The sequence below is a fragment of the Alosa sapidissima genome, chromosome 13, assembly GCF_018492685.1.
Source record: "Alosa sapidissima isolate fAloSap1 chromosome 13, fAloSap1.pri, whole genome shotgun sequence".
Taxonomy (NCBI): Eukaryota; Metazoa; Chordata; class Actinopteri; order Clupeiformes; family Clupeidae; genus Alosa; species Alosa sapidissima.
Window position 1 is genome coordinate 29,311,771 of NC_055969.1, and position 18,341 is coordinate 29,330,111.

Sequence of the window (18,341 nt, forward strand, 5' to 3'; positions counted from 1 at the left end):
GAAAATAGCCATAACAAGTGTATTGAGTGTGTCAAGCAGTCTTGAGAGTGTTGAATACTCTTCATCGAGAGAAATCGTGTGGAGAGCCCTGAGCTGTTTGCCTGGAAGCAGAATGGAGAAAAGGTAGGTATACAGTGCAGACTTTCATGATGCGTCTTGTTTTTGCTGAGCCAGTGTGTGGTGTAAATGTCCTGGATTACAGGAAAATGGGTACTGATGATTCTTTGTGCCCTCTTAGCTATCCTTTGGAAGACCTTCTTGTCCCGTACTGTGCAGCAGCCATACAAGGATGCAATACACCCTGTGAAAATGGACACCTGTACAACCTGTTGAGTGTAGTGGGCATTCTGGCTTTCCTCAGATGCTTAACGTGACCCCAAGGATTTCAATGTCCCAAAGAATTTTGTTGTGGTTGCCGCCGGGGTCAACGCAAAAGACCTATGATTTACACGTGCAGGAGCGGAAAAGCGGCAAAATGCTGCAAGTGCTGTGCAGCGGCAGACCAGTTCTTCCAAGCCATTGAAAATAATGTTTCATTGCGCAGCACTGCCTTTTGCGTGTTCAATGTGAACCCCGCTTCAGACGGTTGGTCTGGCGCAAGCCTGCCTAAACCTCCTCTCTGTAGGCCGTCCAAATGTTGGTGATCAGGACCACAATGCTGGTGAAGTCAGCAAATTTTATGATGGTATTGGAGCCATGTCTAGCTACACAAGCCTGTTTGGTTTTTCTGGGCCGGTCTCCATGCAGCCTGGGAATCAGACCAAGCTGAGAGATCATTTCATTTGTTCTGACATATTTGCATGAGAGAATTTGGTGTTCACTACCCTAGCCATGTAACATTCCCCTCAACCTCCTATTACTAATTTGATCAAGGATTAGGTAATATTGAAAGAAATACAATGCAATGTAAATGCCTTTTGTTTTATTTGTTTTTTTTTTTTTTACAAAAAGCATCAGTAAAAGATACAACCTTGTATTCACCACAGTCTTGACAGCGCAACTGCAGCCCACACTCTCTTCAAGACAAAATAACTGTACTGACAGGTAACTTAGAACAGAGGTGGGTTGATGATGCCAACTTTGGGGGTTTCCACTAATCAACATAAAGGGGGAAAAAAGCTAAAAAGAGGTAACTGCTACAACACCTTCATCTCCACTGGTACAGTACAATACTCCTTTTAGTAGTTATGTCTTCAGCTTACACCATGTACAACTACAGATAACAAAGACACTCTGGCAAGTGCGGGTTACCAAACTTTCTTCATACGCGACCCATACAGAAAAGCAAAGGCAAGGGACAGGCTGATGTGTCCAGGGGAGATAATATGTACATATACACAAGTAAAAAATGTACAGGACAAACAGGCTGATCTCCTAGCTCATAGGCCAAAAACACGATGAGCCTTTCATCAATAAAAAAGGGTAAAATTCAAAATAATAAGGGTCTGGTTTTATACAATGCATGCATGATTCACATGAACACTAAACTGAAAATAAAAATTTAAAATGATTTCTGATTGGAATAAAGTACAGTTATGCATTTCACTTGGCTTTCAACACAACAAAGAATACCTAGTGCTGAAAAAAAAAAAGAGGACAAAGCATGTTTTAAACGGAATTGCCGTCGATTCGGCCTCTTCATCTGCGGTAGCGCCCCCGTTCCTTCTCCCTCTCCCGGTCTCTCATGCGCTCCCTCTCTCGGTCACGGTCCCGCCCACGCTCCCTCTCCCGGTCCCGACGCGCGTCCCTTGGCCTCTCTCGCTCCCGCTGCCGATCGCGTTCACGAGGGCGACTCCGCCTGCTGCTCACACCTGCCTGGGTACGCCTTAAGAAGTCATCCACGCGCATATCGTAGTCATGCTGCAAAGGAAAGGCCGTTACATTTCAAATGAACAATATAGCATAAAAGTGGTCAAGTAATTTAGAAAGTATATTTTCAGAGCCCTCATTATCAATCAACCAATTATCAAATCAACCAATCAATAAATAAACACACAAATAGATATAATCAAAACACTTTTACTGAGCATAATGACAAGCTATTAAGCAGGTCTTTATCCTTCATCAGGTGAGACCCTGATGAAGCAGCAATTCTTTAAGATGTGACCCCAAGACCAACCAGACCACAGAAAAACTTAACATACTGTGACGAGCTAATAAATGATAACTCTACTGACCATCCACATCCATAACACTAATAATATTTTCAGGCCGCTAAGAGAAGTCATTACCAGGCTAGGGAAGGAGGACCGCACCACCCTTTTCTCACGGAAGCGGGCATCATGAGGTATGGGATGGTGCCCAGAGTAGGATGGGTGGGCCTGGGGTGGAGGTGCATGGTGCTGGTAGTACGGGTGGTGTGGCGGCTGCTCCATGCCAGGGTATGGTGCCTGTGAGAGAACAATGAATGTGGCACACAATTCACACAATTACCAAGATGTATGGGGCAGCTAGAAAAGGCAAGCAAAACCACATGGCTGTGCCTATATCCAGATTATGGAGACGTTTCAGTGGTGCATACCATTCCTTGCCATGGAGGAGGCGGCCCAATGCTGTGGTGGAACTCCCTCATGTAATCATTGTAAGACTGGAGAAAAGAGGGAGAACAAACTTGAGTGTGAGGCTTGTCAGTTTATGTACAACACAACCGTGGGAAACGACAACGGGCGACAGAGTTTGCTTTTGCAGACTGACACTGCATATAACCAGAGTGTTAAAAAAACCTTCATCTTTAACTCAACCAAATAACCATTTTGAGGAACTTTGGCTAGACAGAGAAGCGCTGAAAACATCAGAAAAAGCTTTAAGGAAGTAACTGACCCCATTGATTAACACATCCCGTCTGACTCCAGAAAAACGTCTGTAGAAGGGGAGGGGGGGAAATGCAAAAAAGTAACATCAGCTCAGATAAAATAGCTAAGTAAAGAAAAATTCACAGTAAATGCAACAATTACAAGAAGTCCAAGGCTTATACCTGTCCACAGGTGGATTGCGTGGATCTTGCATGAAGCCTGTATAATATACAAGAGAAGCAGTTTGCACAATTTACCAATGTGAAAAAAATGTGAGAAAAAAAAAAAAAAAGGGAAGGGGTTAACAGAAAACACCAACCAAACCAAAACAGAGAACCATAACCATGGACAACAGAGTAGGTTACCAGAAGTACTCAACTCAAATACTCTACACACTTTCTATGCATGACATATAATATTAACTCAGTGTTTTACAAAATGTAATCATTAAAAAAATACAACATAATATAAAACAATCACTTTCTCTGTGATACCTCCTTGTACATTTCCATATTGCATGAAACCACAACACACGTTTAGTATACAGTTGTAACATCACATTGATCCAATGGCACTGACAGCCACCATCGCCGAAACCCCTTCTTTATTGAAAGTGAGGTCTGTATTCTCAAGCATGGACTTGAAATAATAACCTGGTCTCTGAGGGAACTCTGGAGGATAGTCAATCCTGGGCCGTTTCCGGTTGTGCATGTCATATTCCTCTGGACGACGCCTACACGAATCAGGTGAACAGTTAAGAGACAAAACTCCACTCACATACAGATTACATTTCACATCACACACAGGTTACTGATCACTTGTTCAATATACACATACAACTTTTTACAGATGGTCATTAAAGGACAAATAAACTTTAAAATCTTGCCTTAGATTCTGGCATAGCTCCTTTGGGGCAACCACTTTCAAAAAGTACTTTCAGGCAAATATATGCTTAATGAATACGCTCAAGCCTCACCTCTTTTTCATTACGTTTGGTCAAGCAATTTACAGTTGAATATGCTTTTGATGGATACAAAAAGCAAGTGGATATTGTAGGCCCTACATCTATCTTCCAATTGATGGGAAATAACATGTTCACATGGCAAAGGGCTCAGATTGATATTGTGCAAATGTTAGGCAATTAAAGAATATCTAAGGGACAAATGGAAGGTTCTACAAGATGCTAAACTGATCCTCAACTATTTCTAGGCTGAGGACACTCACATACCCTTACTTCATGGCACTTGGGCCTAAATACCTGGGGAAATCTCAGATCTATGCAGTGGTTATTAGCCCCTAGGACAAACACGACAAAGCCAACCAAAAAGCTTAGAGAACAAAAACAATATCTACAGAAAATGAGAAAAGCTGGTTAAAATTTTAACATACCGCTTTCTTGTAGATTTTTTTTGTGACCGTAAACGTTGGCAAATATTTATGATAGAAAATGTTCATAATACAGTCCATCTTATTCTTAAGTGGTCTACAGCCACAAACACATTTACAAGGATGGCCTGGTAAGGCAGAAGAAGGGGAAATGGTGCAGTCCATTTTTGTTTTGGCAATCAACCAGACATGAAGAGCTCCACGGGAATAAACAAACAGGTAATCTGCCCACCAAAGCCTCCCCCATGTGCTCATGGCTTTTGCAGTCCTTGAGGGGCATCAAACCGAGACACAGAAGAAAATGGCTTGTACGTGACCAGGTCTACCTGACTTCAACTCAGTCCTTTACCAGGAGAACAGGAACACACTCCTTTGGCTACCTACCAGGGTGGATGAGGCTGGGTCAGGAAGGGGGGCGGGGGAGGGGGTAGGGGGGGGACACTTAAATGAAAGGGTGCAGGATAAGAGGGAAAGGGATCTCACGACATGATATCCTCGGTCCATTTTTTTTGAAAGGGGGGCCATTTTGTGTGTGGTGGGGGGTGGTGACCACAAGGGCACATCAACTGCCAACCAACCCAAATCCTTATCCCTTTTTTTTTCTTGAATGTGGGACAGAGAAGGTGTTTGAAAAGACCAACAGATTTTTTTTTTTTTTCAGTTCAAGAGATCTCCGTCAGATGGACTCTTTTTTTCCTCTCTTTTCATTCTATCACACCCACAGCTGCTCCAGGAAACTTTCAGAAAAAAAACCCCATCTCTTTTTCCTCTGACCACCGTGATGTAACAGAGTTCATACATTGAGGTGCTCTACAGGGACCAGTCCCTGACATCAGCTGAGTCCATAGGCACCGCATGACAGGAAGTGGAACAGAAGACAACAGGAAGTGGTACAAAGAACACAGCTACCGCTGCATGGCTCCCTCTACCGGCTCCCTTCTCCAAACTTGCCTAGCGCTCTCCAGCATGGCAGAGGAACGCTCTCTCCTCCTGACTCTTTTGCTTTTTATCTTTTATCTGCTGCTATACTGTGAATGTGTTAAGTTGCAAATGCATCTAATGGCAAATTTTTTTTTTTTTTGGTTAAGAAAAGTCCAGCCAAAATGCTCCTCTTGCAAGCATTTTTCTCCATTTATAACACATCAAGCTTCCTGCCCCTCAATGGAATAGGCCATCTTCTGCTTATAATAGTATGGCTCCTTTAAAAAGTCCCATCTATGCTTAGGTTTATCCCCCATGGACATTCCTGAAAGAAAAAGTGCTTTGGGAACAAATTTAAGGCAAAATAAAAAGAGTACTTATCTAGAAAGGTGAATTACTCAGCTTAAGCTAGACACTTACATTTTAAAGTTCGTCCTGACTTGGCTTTGTTTACAGGTTTGACAATTACTGCATTACTGTATGGCTATCAATGTCATGTATCTACAACACAATTCAGGTATCTGCAAAAAACTTTTTTCAGAACCACCACCACTGGCAGCTGAGAGTACTTAAAGCTCAGAGCCGCACGCCTCCGCCATGACCATCTCCTGAGGGCGAGGGGGGACCGTGGGTCCGTGCGGCTCGCCCCTCCCCTCTGAGGATGTCAGGTGCACGGGGGTGGGAGAGAGAGAGAGAGAGACAGAGGTTTTTTTTTTTTTTGCGCCTCTTCGCCGACGGCGTGAGGATGAGGAGAGTGAAGATGAAGAACGCGAGAAGCTCAAGCGGCTCCTGCCCGCCGTCACGTCACCCGTCACGTCACGGCGACGCGCAAGAGCACTAGTGGTCCAAAGAACATTTCTAACCTTCCCAGGTCGCGCGGGGCGGGCTCGCGGTGGGCCGGTCGGCCCCGGGAGCGGGACTCCGAGTGCATCCTCCTCTTGTGGCGCAATTTGCGAATAACTTGATACAAGTCAATGCTCTCGTCTGGAGGAAACAGCATGCACAGCTGGGTTCCACAGTCTGGCTCAATCTCCTATACAGGGAGAAGAAAGAATAAAAAGCTCAAACAACTGCCAGTGTACATGCCAAAAAAAAAAAAAAGGACAGCTTCAGAGATTTGAGAAAAAGCATTACAAATGTCATGAAGTCACATGTCAATAAATCATATAATACACAGAATAGCAATTACACACCTGTCCATCACGTCCGATCTTAACAGGCTTGTGCTCGTTCCATGGGTTGGATAGGTGGGCAGTTTTGGTGAATGGCAGCTCACGCCTGCAACAAAGCCCTCAGATCAGTATATAACATAGCAATAACAACAACAAAACTACAGCTTCAGAGAGAATGCTTTGCCATCAAGCACTGCACCTGCAGATCCAGTCGATCTTGAAGACTCCGCCAAGCATCTTGGCGTTCATGCCCGCTGGCAGCACCCAGTGAATGGGGGAACCTCCGTGATGCGACTCAGAGCAGAGACGGGCAAAACCTGCATTCAAGGACACATACAGGTGTTAGCAGAACCGCCCACGCTGTGGACGTGCTGTGCTTGGAAGTTTGTGAGGTGGGAAGAATTCTGTACCTTGAAATTTCCCACTCTCCCGAACGGAGAAGACGAGGATGACACTCCTTGCGGCTCGGAAGGCAGCATTCAGCTTTTTCTCGTTGACAGGTAGCGTGGACCACACCCCCTAGCAGTCAAAATACACAACTATCAGTCACAAAAACTGTAGTTTCACAATCCTCAATGTATAACTGGACAAAACACGTCATGACGAACCTTCGCTTTGGCCAGAGAAACATTCTCATGGTTGTTGCTTTTGATGAGGAAGAATCTGGCTTCTCGAATAACGTATTTAAGCTTGCTGGTCTGATCTAAAAATATGCAAAAGAAAGGGGGAGTCATGAAAAGGTGCAGATATCCTTTCAGGAAAACAAAAACACAGCTTGATCTTGTACACATCTCTGCTCTTTATAAATGGCTACCTTGCAGCCAGATTACCTTTCCGAACAGCTCGGACAGAAGATGGAAGCTTTTCTCGCTTCTTCTCTGAACCTACAGATCAAACATAAAGAAGTAAAATTTCATTGGCCAAATATTACAAATGAACTGGCTAGAAAGTAAAAAAGGGGTTCATAAAGCACAATCACTCAACACTTTAATTAATGTGGCAACTCAAAAATTAGCATGAGAGTCGATCAGAATTCCAGAACATCACTGACTGAGAAGGTGACTAGACCGGAATTCTATGGTATTTGACCCAAGAGTATGTGAATGCATCCTTTCCCGTGTTTGTGGTTGAGCCACTGAGAGGTTACCCCTGCCCTCTGGTCCACAGTGTCAGTGTCAGTCTGAAATGCTGATCAGCAGCACAGAGACGCCAGACAGCAGCTGACACTGGGCCAGATCTGACCCGGATGTGGCTCAGGTCCAGTTCAGCAGTCAGGTGCCCTCTGGAGATGGTCTCTGTGTGGCTGCCGACCGCAGGTCTCACATGCTGCCTGGGCGGGGGAATCAGCAAAGTGACCTGACCTGCTTTGCCACTGATGCGCGCTTATGACCTTGACAAAACCACGACTTTCTGATTTATTCCCTCAGCGACTGCTGCTCATCATGGGCCGCTGAGTATATTGATAAGGTCACACTTTCTCTGTAGCTGTGCATCTATTTACAGTGGACACTGAATAAGTTGAAGGCTCTTATTGAGGCCACAATTATCCACTGGTTGAGATTATAGATTTTCCTCCAGAGAAACATCAGAGAGGGCAAAAGCAGGTTAGTTTACGGCATCTAATAGCAGTTGATAATTGATTAAATTAATGACCATCACCTAATCTCAGATAAAAATGGCGTACAGATTCAGACTGTAGAGGGGGGGGGCGGGGGGAGTATTTTTAATACCTGCATATGATTCTGAAGCTGAGCTTCCACTTCTATCAAAAACGATTGGAGATATCCCTCTAGCGTGCTTCTTCTGCTTTCTTTCCTCATCTGAACAGTGAATGGGAAAACATGTCCCTTACATTAGATTAAGATCTTAAATTGTGTACAAAAGACTGCTTGAGTACACTCTTCCACTACACCTGAGAGACCTACAACTGCCTCTACCTCTGTAGCCTGGAACTCAACCAGTTATGATTTAGGCCATGAATAATCCTTCAACGACCTGCTTAAGATTGATGACGACCATACCACTGTATTGGACAGGTTATAAGCATACTTACATATGGAAAGAACACATTTTTTAAGAAAAGGCATTAACTTGCTAGAGACCATCAAACTATGTATAACCATTGAAATTTGTAAACAATGTGTCAAATTGTATTGGACACTTAAGCTTTTCCCTCCGTCTTGTACCACTAACTCAGCTTGTTTTTTTTTGTTTTTTTCCCCTCCTCCCTTTTTTTGTTTTACCTGAGGCTTCAGAGCCTGATCCGGAGCGTACGGACTCGCCATCTGAGAAGGAGACCGACTCAGACCGGGAGTCGCTAGCCTCGCTACGTGTGTCGTAGTCGTTTTGCTCCGCCTCCTCCCGTTGATCGCCATCCTCCTCGATCTCGTACCCTTCCTCCTCATCAACCTCCTCTTCCTCATCCTCTTCTTCCTCGCCATCCTTCTCTCCATCTTCTTCCTCCTCATCTTCCATCACCTCCTCTTCCTCCTCCACCTCCTCTTCCAGGTCTGAGCGCTGGCCCTCGGAGGACACGGCTGAGCTGCCCGTCTCCTGGTCGGAGGCGTACTCCTCTGACTGGGCGTCGTCCTTGGAGGACCGGCTAGCCTGTCCTGTGCTCTCCTCACTCGTACGCCGTAATTTCTAAATGCAAAACAAGCATGCTTAGTGTCCACACTACCAGCTTAACATATCTAGTACATGCTTTACGCTGTTGCTCAAGGCATTCTCCAGGACCATAAATGCTAACACATCTCAGTGCAAGACTGGATGCCTGTATTCGTCCTCGACCCTTACCTCGGACAACTCGGGCATAAGGGGCTTTATCCTCCTCTGTGCATCTCTGCTGCGGGTGAGCGGTTTGTCACTGTGTCCTTTTAGGGGGTCTCCCCTGGAGGTGCTGCCCCTCGCTCCGTGGTTCTTCCGGTCATCGTAGAACTCCTCAGGGAGGTGTCGGCCCCTAGGGTTTGTTAGTTTCTTCCCATTGGCCCCACTAGGCGGACCTCCCCTTTTCATGAGCTGCCTAGTTGAGTGTCCTGAGGACCTCAAACGCTTAGATTCCTGTCCATCTCCTCTGGTATTCTTCCTTTTGGATCCTTGAGTGGACAAATAATCATCAGTTATTATATTTATTTATACATACATACATACATACATACACACACATATATATATATTATATTGATATATAATATATATATATATATATATATAAAGAAAACAAAAATCTACCACAAGGAAATATATTCCAGGACAAAATTGGGAGGAGAAAGCATGTCAGAAAAATCAAGTATGAAAAAAATATAGGATTAGAGCTAATCAAATGAAAAATAAATCATTGCTCCGCTGAGCAAATTGCACTGCATCCAACCTTTAATGACGTTGCTGAACGTCCATTCATCGTTGAGATTATATAGTGCAAGATTACAAGTCGTTTTAAATCAACGACGGAATACGTACGGACGTACCTTTTTTGTCGCAGATGTCATGTTCACTCTCTGGATTGTAGAGTTCGTCGTCTTGGTCAGGCGCTTCAGTAAGAATATCCTCCAGAACATTAAGTTCTCCATCTAAATATCGATGAGGAAAATACGTGTTACGTTCAAAAGATTATCTACAACTGCACAGCGTCTAAGGGAATATGCAGACATTCCGATGAATGTACAACCCCATATCATACAGTGAGCCAACAAAGACCTTTAGGTCTAGTCTGGTCGTCGGCGAGCCTTTGTTTACACATGCTAGCTGGTCAGCTAATAACGTTAGCGTAGAGTTAACGTTATGCCATTTTAAAGTATTGTTGTAACGTTACCTACCGCTAACTAGCTATGGATAGCTAGCCTATATTTGGATCATTTAACGTTATTTGACGAATTGTTGTCAACTGATAACTGCATAACATTATTGGAGGAAGTAACGTTATAAATAGAAGTAACGTTAGTTGACGTTAGCCGGTAATGGTACGCTAAAGTTAACGAAGAACGGCTAACGTGCGACTGCAACCAACAAAGGAGGCAAAAGAATCCAGCAAGCTATTTAGCTGGCCTCATTCAAAACTAAGATAGTTACATTGCGTATCTGAAAATAAAACCAGTTGATGAGGCATTTATGATAAATGGCCACACTCTTTATCTAACTGGACAACTCACTGCAGTCTTAATAACTCTGACGGTCCTGTGTCACTTATATAAGGTAGTAAATCCGTTAATTTATCTCCACAAGACATCATAATCTGTCGGATAGCTAGAACTAGCACCCGTACCGAACTAGCTAGGTAACGTTAGCATGCCATTCCCTTAGTCAGAGACCTAGCTAATTTGTGTGCTAACAGCTAGCAACAACGTTGTTGTGACTCGCAAATTGCCCTCAATTAATCAACTATATATACACCATCACTGTGCGTATCTTGCCATCTTTATCATAAGACCTTATTTAAATCAGAAAACGACAGATTGCCTCATAACCGTAACAGGCAAATGTCTAACGTCACTAGCATCGAGATCTAGATACCTTTTTCGTCTCGTCTGTCGACCGCCATTTTTCGCCGTTCTCTTCTTCGGATACTTTTTCAGAACCCCCCTTTTCCTCGGTTTTGTTCAAAACAATAAAGGGAAAATGAAAATACTAAGTCGTTTCGTCTTGAACACTACATTTGATAAACGGAATAACAATGTCTTTGGTGGCTTAAGAAGTTGCGCAGCCACCACCAGCCTGCGTGTGTAACCTGCAGACATACAGGCCACACAACGTGCAGGAATACTGGAATTCTATTGGCTTTGACCTGAATGACGTAGAACATTGACACATTTTCTTGATCTTCGCATGCTGTTGTTTACAGATTTCATCATAGACATCTCTATTATGTCTATGGGTTTCATAGCCTATTACTCCACACAAAGTTAAGTGAAGTGAAGCAGTCTATATATAGCCTGAAATAAATTCAGGATTCTCAAGTTTTGAGCTTAGCTTGGAGATTTCCCCCTGGAGGAGTGGGATAGTGGTGGTAGTCCATGGTAGCCTGACGAGCCAGACCACATTAAAATGTAATTTGCTACCGCTAGGGTGCGTCTTGATTTCTAGGCTAAGTCCATGGGCCAGGACCTAAAAAAATCCCATATCGGTATCACCTGAGGTGGCAAAATCTACCAATGATTTTTGTAATCCTCCATGCCTAAGGGACATTATTTGGTATGATTACCCTCTCTAAAGTGGTAGCTTAGTTGTATTTTTCCTAGCTTTTATTAACCTGGCAATAGCCAGATGAATTTCGCTCCACCTAGCTCCACTCATCCATCTGGAACCGATCCATTGAAGTGTTGCTTCAGAAGGCTAGGCCTAATCAAAAAATGCTTGCATATGATTGAATAAGCCACTTGTCCGTCATCTATTGACGTGCTACTTCAACCACTCACATCGAAGCCAACCCGTGACGCTAATAACAGACTCACAGTCGCTTCTACGCTATGTCACATCTATGAAACTCCCGCCCTGCGTCCTGATTGGCTAAACCATAAAGTGGGTTGGAGAAATCACTCTCAATGGAAGAGGTCCCAGATGGATGTGAGTGAAGCTAGGCGGAGCTAAGCGGAACGACATTCATCTGGCTAGGGTCAGGTTAAGCTTTTATACCTGCACACAGTAAATTATACAATACAAGCCTATGTACAGATCAGTCTTGAGGAAGGTGGGACATGTCTTAATCCATGTTATATCACATAATTATATCTAGATGACATAGGCTTGTAGAAAATATAAAATTTATATGGATGATTTAGTTTTTCATTAATGATGCAGGCTAAATTAAATAAAATGTACACATTTTTGCCTATATAATACATTAATACATACATGCAAAAGGATGGAAAAGGGTGGATCAAGTCAAAACTCATGTTTTGTGACATCTAGAGAGTATGGGCTTTTAGAAAATATATGGATTAAATGGCTGAATAGGCATGTTTGGCTTTGATAGAGACCATAATGTCTTGGCTGCAAAAATGGCTCATCTGGTGAGGATGCTTTTAGGGCCAATCAGCAGAATTTCGGTTTTGTCTGTGTTGAGCTTGAGAAAATTGTTTTGCATCCATAATTTTAAGTCAGAGAGGCATTCAGTGAGGGAGCGTGGTGGGGGGTCAGAGGGAGAGGGAGTGGTAAGATAGAGTTGGATGTCATCTGCATAGCAGTGGAAGTTAAGACCGTGGCTGCGAATAATCTGGCCAAGAGGGAGGATTTATATGAGAAATAGGAGGGGCCCAAGTACAGAACCCTGGGGGAAACCACGAGTGACAGGGGACTTGGGGGACTGATGTGGACCAAGTGTTACAAACTGCTTTCTGTTGGTGAGGTATGACTGAAACCAATTGAGGGCTGTTCCAGAAACACCAATAGCAGACAGACGGGAGATTAGAACATTGTGGTTGATGGTATCGAAAGCAGCACTAAGGTCAAGGAGAATGAGAATGTTAAGTGAACCAGAGTCAGAAGACAAGAGGAGGTCGTTAACTATGCGTAGAAGGGCAGTCTCTGTACTGTGACATGAGCGGAAGCCAGATTGAAAGGGCTCATACAGGTCGTGGTGGTTAAGAAAGGTGTTTAGTTGTGAGGCCACCACTCTTTCCAGTACCTTGGCCAGGAAGAGGAGGTTGGAGATAGACAGACTGGGGACAACAACGAGGCAAGAGGGTAGAGACACACTTACCACTGCAGTAGTCACTGTGAGGGAAGAGAGGAAGAGAGCTCATGCAGGGAAGGGCAGGTGAGCCGGACAGTGGCAAACAGAACTGGAGGAGCACCATCCAACCCCTCAGACTGGGAGACAAGCTCTTGCAGATGGGTGTGGATGCTCACCTGGTAACCTGGATTACAGATTACCTGACCGAGCGACCACAGTTCGTCAGACTGAAGAACTGTCTCTCTGACACTGTGATCAGTAGCACCGGAGCGCCACAGGGAACTGCTGTGCTCTCTCCAGTCCTGTTCACCCACACATCTGACTTCTGCTACAACACCGAGTCATGCCACATGCAGAAGTTTTCCGACAATACTGAAATTGTGGGGTGTATCAGGAACGGGCAGGAGGAGGAGTACAGGAACCTGGTGGAGGACTTTGTGCAATTGTGCAAACTCAATCATCTTCAACTGAACACTTCAAAGACCAAGGAGATGGTGGTGGATTTCTGCAGGTCTAAGCCCACTCTGCTACCAGTCTCCATTGATGGGGTTAATGTGGAGGTGGTAAGCACCTACAAGTATCTGGGTCTCCACCTGGACAATAAACTGGACTGGTCAGCCAACACTGACGCACTCTACAAGAAAGGGCAGAGCAGGCTGTACTTCCTGAGGAGGCTGCGGTCCTTCAATGTGTGCAGCAAGCTCCTCAGGATGTTCTACCAGTCTGTTGTTGCCAGCGTCCTCTTCTATGCAGTGGTATGTTGGGGAGGAAGCACAAAGAAGAAGGATGCGGGGCGACTTGACAGGCTGGTAAGGAAAGCTGGCTATGTAGTGGGAGCTGAACTGGAGTGCATCACTTCAATATCTGACAAAAGGACCCTGAACAAACTGATCAACATCTTGGACAATGAGTGTCATCCACTCCACAGCACTATTGTTAAGCAGAAGAGCCTGATCAGCTGGAGACTTCGCTCACTGCCTTGCACAACAGACAGACTGAGGAAATCATTTGTCCCCAGGGCCATTGAACTGTTCAATGCTTCACTTAAGGGAAGAGGAGAAATAGACTTCTCCGCATAGTCTGTCTGCCTCTTCACCCCCTCCATGTTGAACTGTCTGTCCACGAGCCACTTTTTACCACTGTCTTCTGCCTCACTAGCTGTTTGCGTGCTATATTAGCACATATGCATAACCCCTCCCTCCATGCCACAGCCGAACTGTGGCCACACTTATACCTCTTAATATAGTTATACAGTATATAAATATATAGAAAAATAGACTTTATTCTTGCACTGTTTGACTTACTCATTTGCACCATCACCATGACATTCACTCACACAGAGCACCTTACCTTACCTTATGTGGATACTGTTTTTTTTAGAATTGAGTACGCCCTGTAGCAGGATCTATGGTAATGGCCTTCTGCTGCTACTAAGTCACGACTGGCTATGGATAGTACTCTTTTGTAACCTTTCCTGACCTTTATCCCAATCCGTGAATTAGTGAAACACACTGCACACAGTGAGGTGAAGCACACACTAAAGTTATGTTCTCTGATGAAAGTAAATTTTGCATTTCCTTTGGAAATCAAGGTCCCAGAGTCTGGAGGAAGAGAGGAGAGGCACAGAATCCACGTTGCTTGAAGTCCAGTGTAAAGTTTCCAGTCAGTGATGGTTTGGGGTGCCATGTCATCTGCTGGTGTTGGTCCATTGTGTTTTCTGAGGTCCAAGGTCAACGCAGCCGTCTACCAGGAAGTTTTAGAGCACTTCATGCTTCCTGCTGCTGACCAACTTTATGGAGATGCAGATTTCATTTTCCAACAGGACTTGGCACTTGCACACAATACCAAAGCTACCATACCTGCTTTAAGGACCATGGTATCCCTGTTCTTAATTGGCCAGCAAACTCGCCTGACCTTAACCCCATAGAAAATCTATGGGGTATTGTGAAGAGGAAGATGTGATACGCCATACCCAATAATGCAGAAGAGCTGAAGGCCACTATCAGAGCAACCATGGGCAGTGCCACAGACTGATCGACTCCATGGCATGCCACATTTTTAATTCAGGCAAAATGAGCCCCAACTAAGTATTGAGTGCTGTATGCTCATACTTTTCATGTTGATGGTAATTTTGATACCATAGATTTAAGAGACCCAGTCAGACCAATAGTATGAAAAATCAGGAACAGAGTTTATTTACAATGATTCGCATCAAGGGAGAGACAGCATGACTTCACCTAAAGATCCATCAGCTGCTCTAACTAGACAAGGAAATAGTTAGGGTTTAAGTATCCTTCCAGGCTGACGAGAGATGGCGTTGGTCATCTCACGTGGACTACACTGAATAAGACTCTGATTAGTGGCAACCTGGCAATCCGGAGCAGATAGCTACTGACGCAGCCATGCAGAACAGTGAAACACTGCAAAGTCATAATATTCTAGCTGATGGTAATACTTTTAGGGTTTCAAGACTAGTTTTAGTTAGTTTAATGCCAAGAGGGGCCACATGGCTAAGACACCTCCCCTCCCCCAATGAAATGCTAATGTACTGGTTCCAAGGGCTATCAGATCCACAAGACAAAGGATGTTACCTTGCTATACTGTATCCATGTCATGAAATGTAAATGTATTCATGTTTGGTATCATTGTAATCTCAGTACAAGGATTGTAATGATTTAATGAATGATTGGAATGTTCTATATGTGATATTTCTGATGTATAGGATATCTCTCCTCATGCTGATCAGATAAGAATGGGTAGGTGTGAAGTAGGTGTGAGTAGGTGTGTCTGATGCCATCTGGAGAACCAACCACGTGGGCTTGTTTAACCCATACAAAAGTGACCAACTTGCATTGTTTGTTAGAAGAACAAGATGGAGAACTGAAGAAGAGAGGGAGAGGTTGATCCAACATAGACCATAGACCATTTTTTACCCTCTCTGCTTGTAACAGAATAAACCTGATTCCTGAGTGTTCCTGAAGTTTACCAGTTTTAGTTAATATTAAGTAATTATTCACCACAATTACTTTCACCGCTTATCTCTAAATACAGTCACACACAGATATACAAAGGGACAGTACAGATTTCATACAGTCATTACATAGAATCATACTTTTAGTATCAAAGTGGCCACTGATGAGAAATGCAGAACATTAAACCACATATTGGAATATTGGACATAAATGTTCTATTCCACTTTCTCTCAGTCCCCCTTTTTCAGCCTTTATGGCTGGAACATTTCATCAAATATTGCCACTATATAAAATATAAGTGATTATACAATTGTTTCATTAAAGTTAGTCAGATCCAAATAAGCAGGTAGACTAGATACATGATTTAACTGATTCTTCATAAGTCATGAAAATTGCTACACATGATTGGTGTACAATAACAACCACAGTAAATCAAAAAGAATATATTTGGTCCATTCCCCTAAACTATCCAGAAACTTGTCTATATCATTTCTATATCAGGGTGGGATAATCCCATTGGTGTACCACCTTTTCAGATTATCAACCGATTTAGAGGCATCAGGACATAAATGATGTGTACATGTATAAAAATAATCCAATACTCTCAAGTCCCCCTTTTAAAAGACTTGAAGCCTTTGACACCAAACAATAGCACAAATTCGATTGAATCAGAATGAGCCTACTGATTAACTGAAAGTAATGCAGTAATTGTGTCTCTTTACCATGTGTATATTACTTAGGCAAACTGAATATAAAACCAAAACACTGTTCCAGTACCGAAAAACAAAAGTCCATCATGTCTGAATGACTACCGCCCAGTAGCCCTGACGTCTACAGTGATGAAGTGTTTTGAGAAGCTTGTGAAAAACATTATCTGCTCATCCCTCCCTGCCTCCTTCGACCCCCTCCAATTTGCTTACAGAGCCAACAGGTCTACAGAGGATGCCATCTCAAACCTCATGCACACCACCTTAACTCACCTGGAGGAGGGGAATGGGAATTATGTGAGGATGCTGTTCATTGACTTTAGTTCAGCATTCAACACGACAGTACCTCTCACCTTGGTCACAAAGATGAAGGCCTTAGGACTGAACACCACCCTGTGTCACTGGATATTTGACTTCCTCACCAACCATTCACAAGTGGTTAGAGTGGGGGGTCTGACATCTGACTCATTAACCATCAGCACTGGTGCTCCCCAAGGCTGTGTTTTGAGTCCACTGCTGTACAACATCTACACACATGACTGCAAAGCCAACAGTAGTCATACCTCCATCATCAAGTTTGCAGATGACACAGTGATCTTGGGCCTGATTAGTAACAATGAACAGCTCTACTTGGATCAGGTTGATGAGGTGGCACAGTGGTGTCAATCTAACAGCTTGACACTGAATATCAATAAAACTAAGGAAATGGTAGTGGATTACAGAAGGCAGCAGCAGAACTACAGTTACACCCCACTAATGATCAGCGGGCAACCTGTAGAGAGTCACAAGTTTTAAATACCTTGGTGTCCACATAAGACTTAACATGGACTGTTAACACTCAATATGTTCTGAAGAAGTCCAGACAACCACTCTACTTCCTTCGTCAGCTAAGGAAATTCAAAATTTCTACATCCATCATGAAGGTCTTCTACACTTCAGCGGTTGAGAGTGTTCTAACCGGTAGCATCATCACTTGGTATGGGAACTCCACAGTTAGAGATTGTAGTACTCTGCAGAGAGTAGTGCGCTCAGCTGAACGTACTATAAGAACTCAACTCCCTGCTCTACAAGATATCTATTCCAGAAGAGTACTCCTAAGAGCCCAAAAGATTCTGAAGGACTCTTCTCATCCTAACAATGGATTATTCCTACCGCTGAAATCAAGAAGACGCCTATGTAGTCACAAAGCCAGAACTGAGAGACTCAGGAGAAGTTTTTATCCCCAGGCCCCCCCCTCCCTACATACACAGCACATTGTCTTCAGGATCTTCTCCAACACACCTCCTCTACGTACTTATAGCACACTGCCCCCACCTACCCACACAGTCACTGCTCCACTCCCCTCCCGCCCACACACACATCTTCACTGTCATCACTCACATACATCATACATACAGTACTCTGCTTGCAATAGTAAGTCCCTTCACCATACTTGCAGTACACTGCCCCCCCCCCCTCTCCCCTACATACACAGCACATTATTTCATCAGGAAGCTTCTCCAACACACATCCCCGACATACTTACAGCCCCCCCCCCACCCCAATCCCAATCCTACCCCACCTTTCTTATGCAGCCCTTGCCACTTAATCTACTAAACCCCTCTTCTACTGCACTTTTTACCCCCCCCCCCCCCTAAATGCACAAATAGGCTGACACCAGACATAATTTCACTGCATTTCTTACTTCCAGTAACTATATGCATGTGACAATAAACTTCCTTGTA

At 43.9% G+C, this 18,341-nt stretch overlaps 1 protein-coding gene across 2 annotated transcripts; it reads right to left on the reverse strand.

Moving 5' to 3' along the window:
• Nucleotides 1–907: 907 nt before the first annotated feature.
• On the reverse strand, nt 908–11,033 carry ythdc1 (YTH domain containing 1). Of its 2 annotated transcripts, XM_042059890.1 has the most exons (17): nt 10,781–11,033; nt 9,739–9,840; nt 9,068–9,366; nt 8,515–8,914; nt 8,002–8,091; nt 7,102–7,155; nt 6,880–6,974; nt 6,682–6,790; nt 6,471–6,588; nt 6,293–6,377; nt 5,963–6,132; nt 3,446–3,525; nt 2,975–3,011; nt 2,821–2,860; nt 2,522–2,587; nt 2,232–2,390; nt 908–1,860 (listed from the first exon to the last, which is right to left on the reverse strand). In XM_042059890.1, the coding sequence occupies exons 1-17, from the start codon at nt 10,806–10,808 to the stop codon at nt 1,639–1,641; spliced, it is 2,154 nt and encodes a 717-aa protein (XP_041915824.1). In that variant the 5' UTR covers nt 10,809–11,033; the 3' UTR covers nt 908–1,638. The 2 variants fall into 2 exon arrangements, with proteins under 2 accessions (XP_041915824.1, XP_041915825.1); XM_042059891.1 differs by lacking the exon at nt 8,002–8,091 and having other exon boundaries at nt 10,781–11,031.
• Nucleotides 11,034–18,341: the final 7,308 nt, after the last annotated feature.

Excerpts from the sequence above, each read along its gene's own strand:
- ythdc1 (XM_042059890.1), bottom strand. The coding sequence starts at position 10,808 with ATGGCGGTCGACAGACGAGACGAAAAAG. Across the intron at positions 6,791-6,879 it reads TTTCTCTGGCCAAAGCGAAG|GGGGTGTGGTCCACGCTACC; the intron begins GTTCGTCATGAC and ends TTTGACTGCTAG. Across the intron at positions 6,378-6,470 it reads AAGATCGACTGGATCTGCAG|GCGTGAGCTGCCATTCACCA; the intron begins GTGCAGTGCTTG and ends GCTTTGTTGCAG.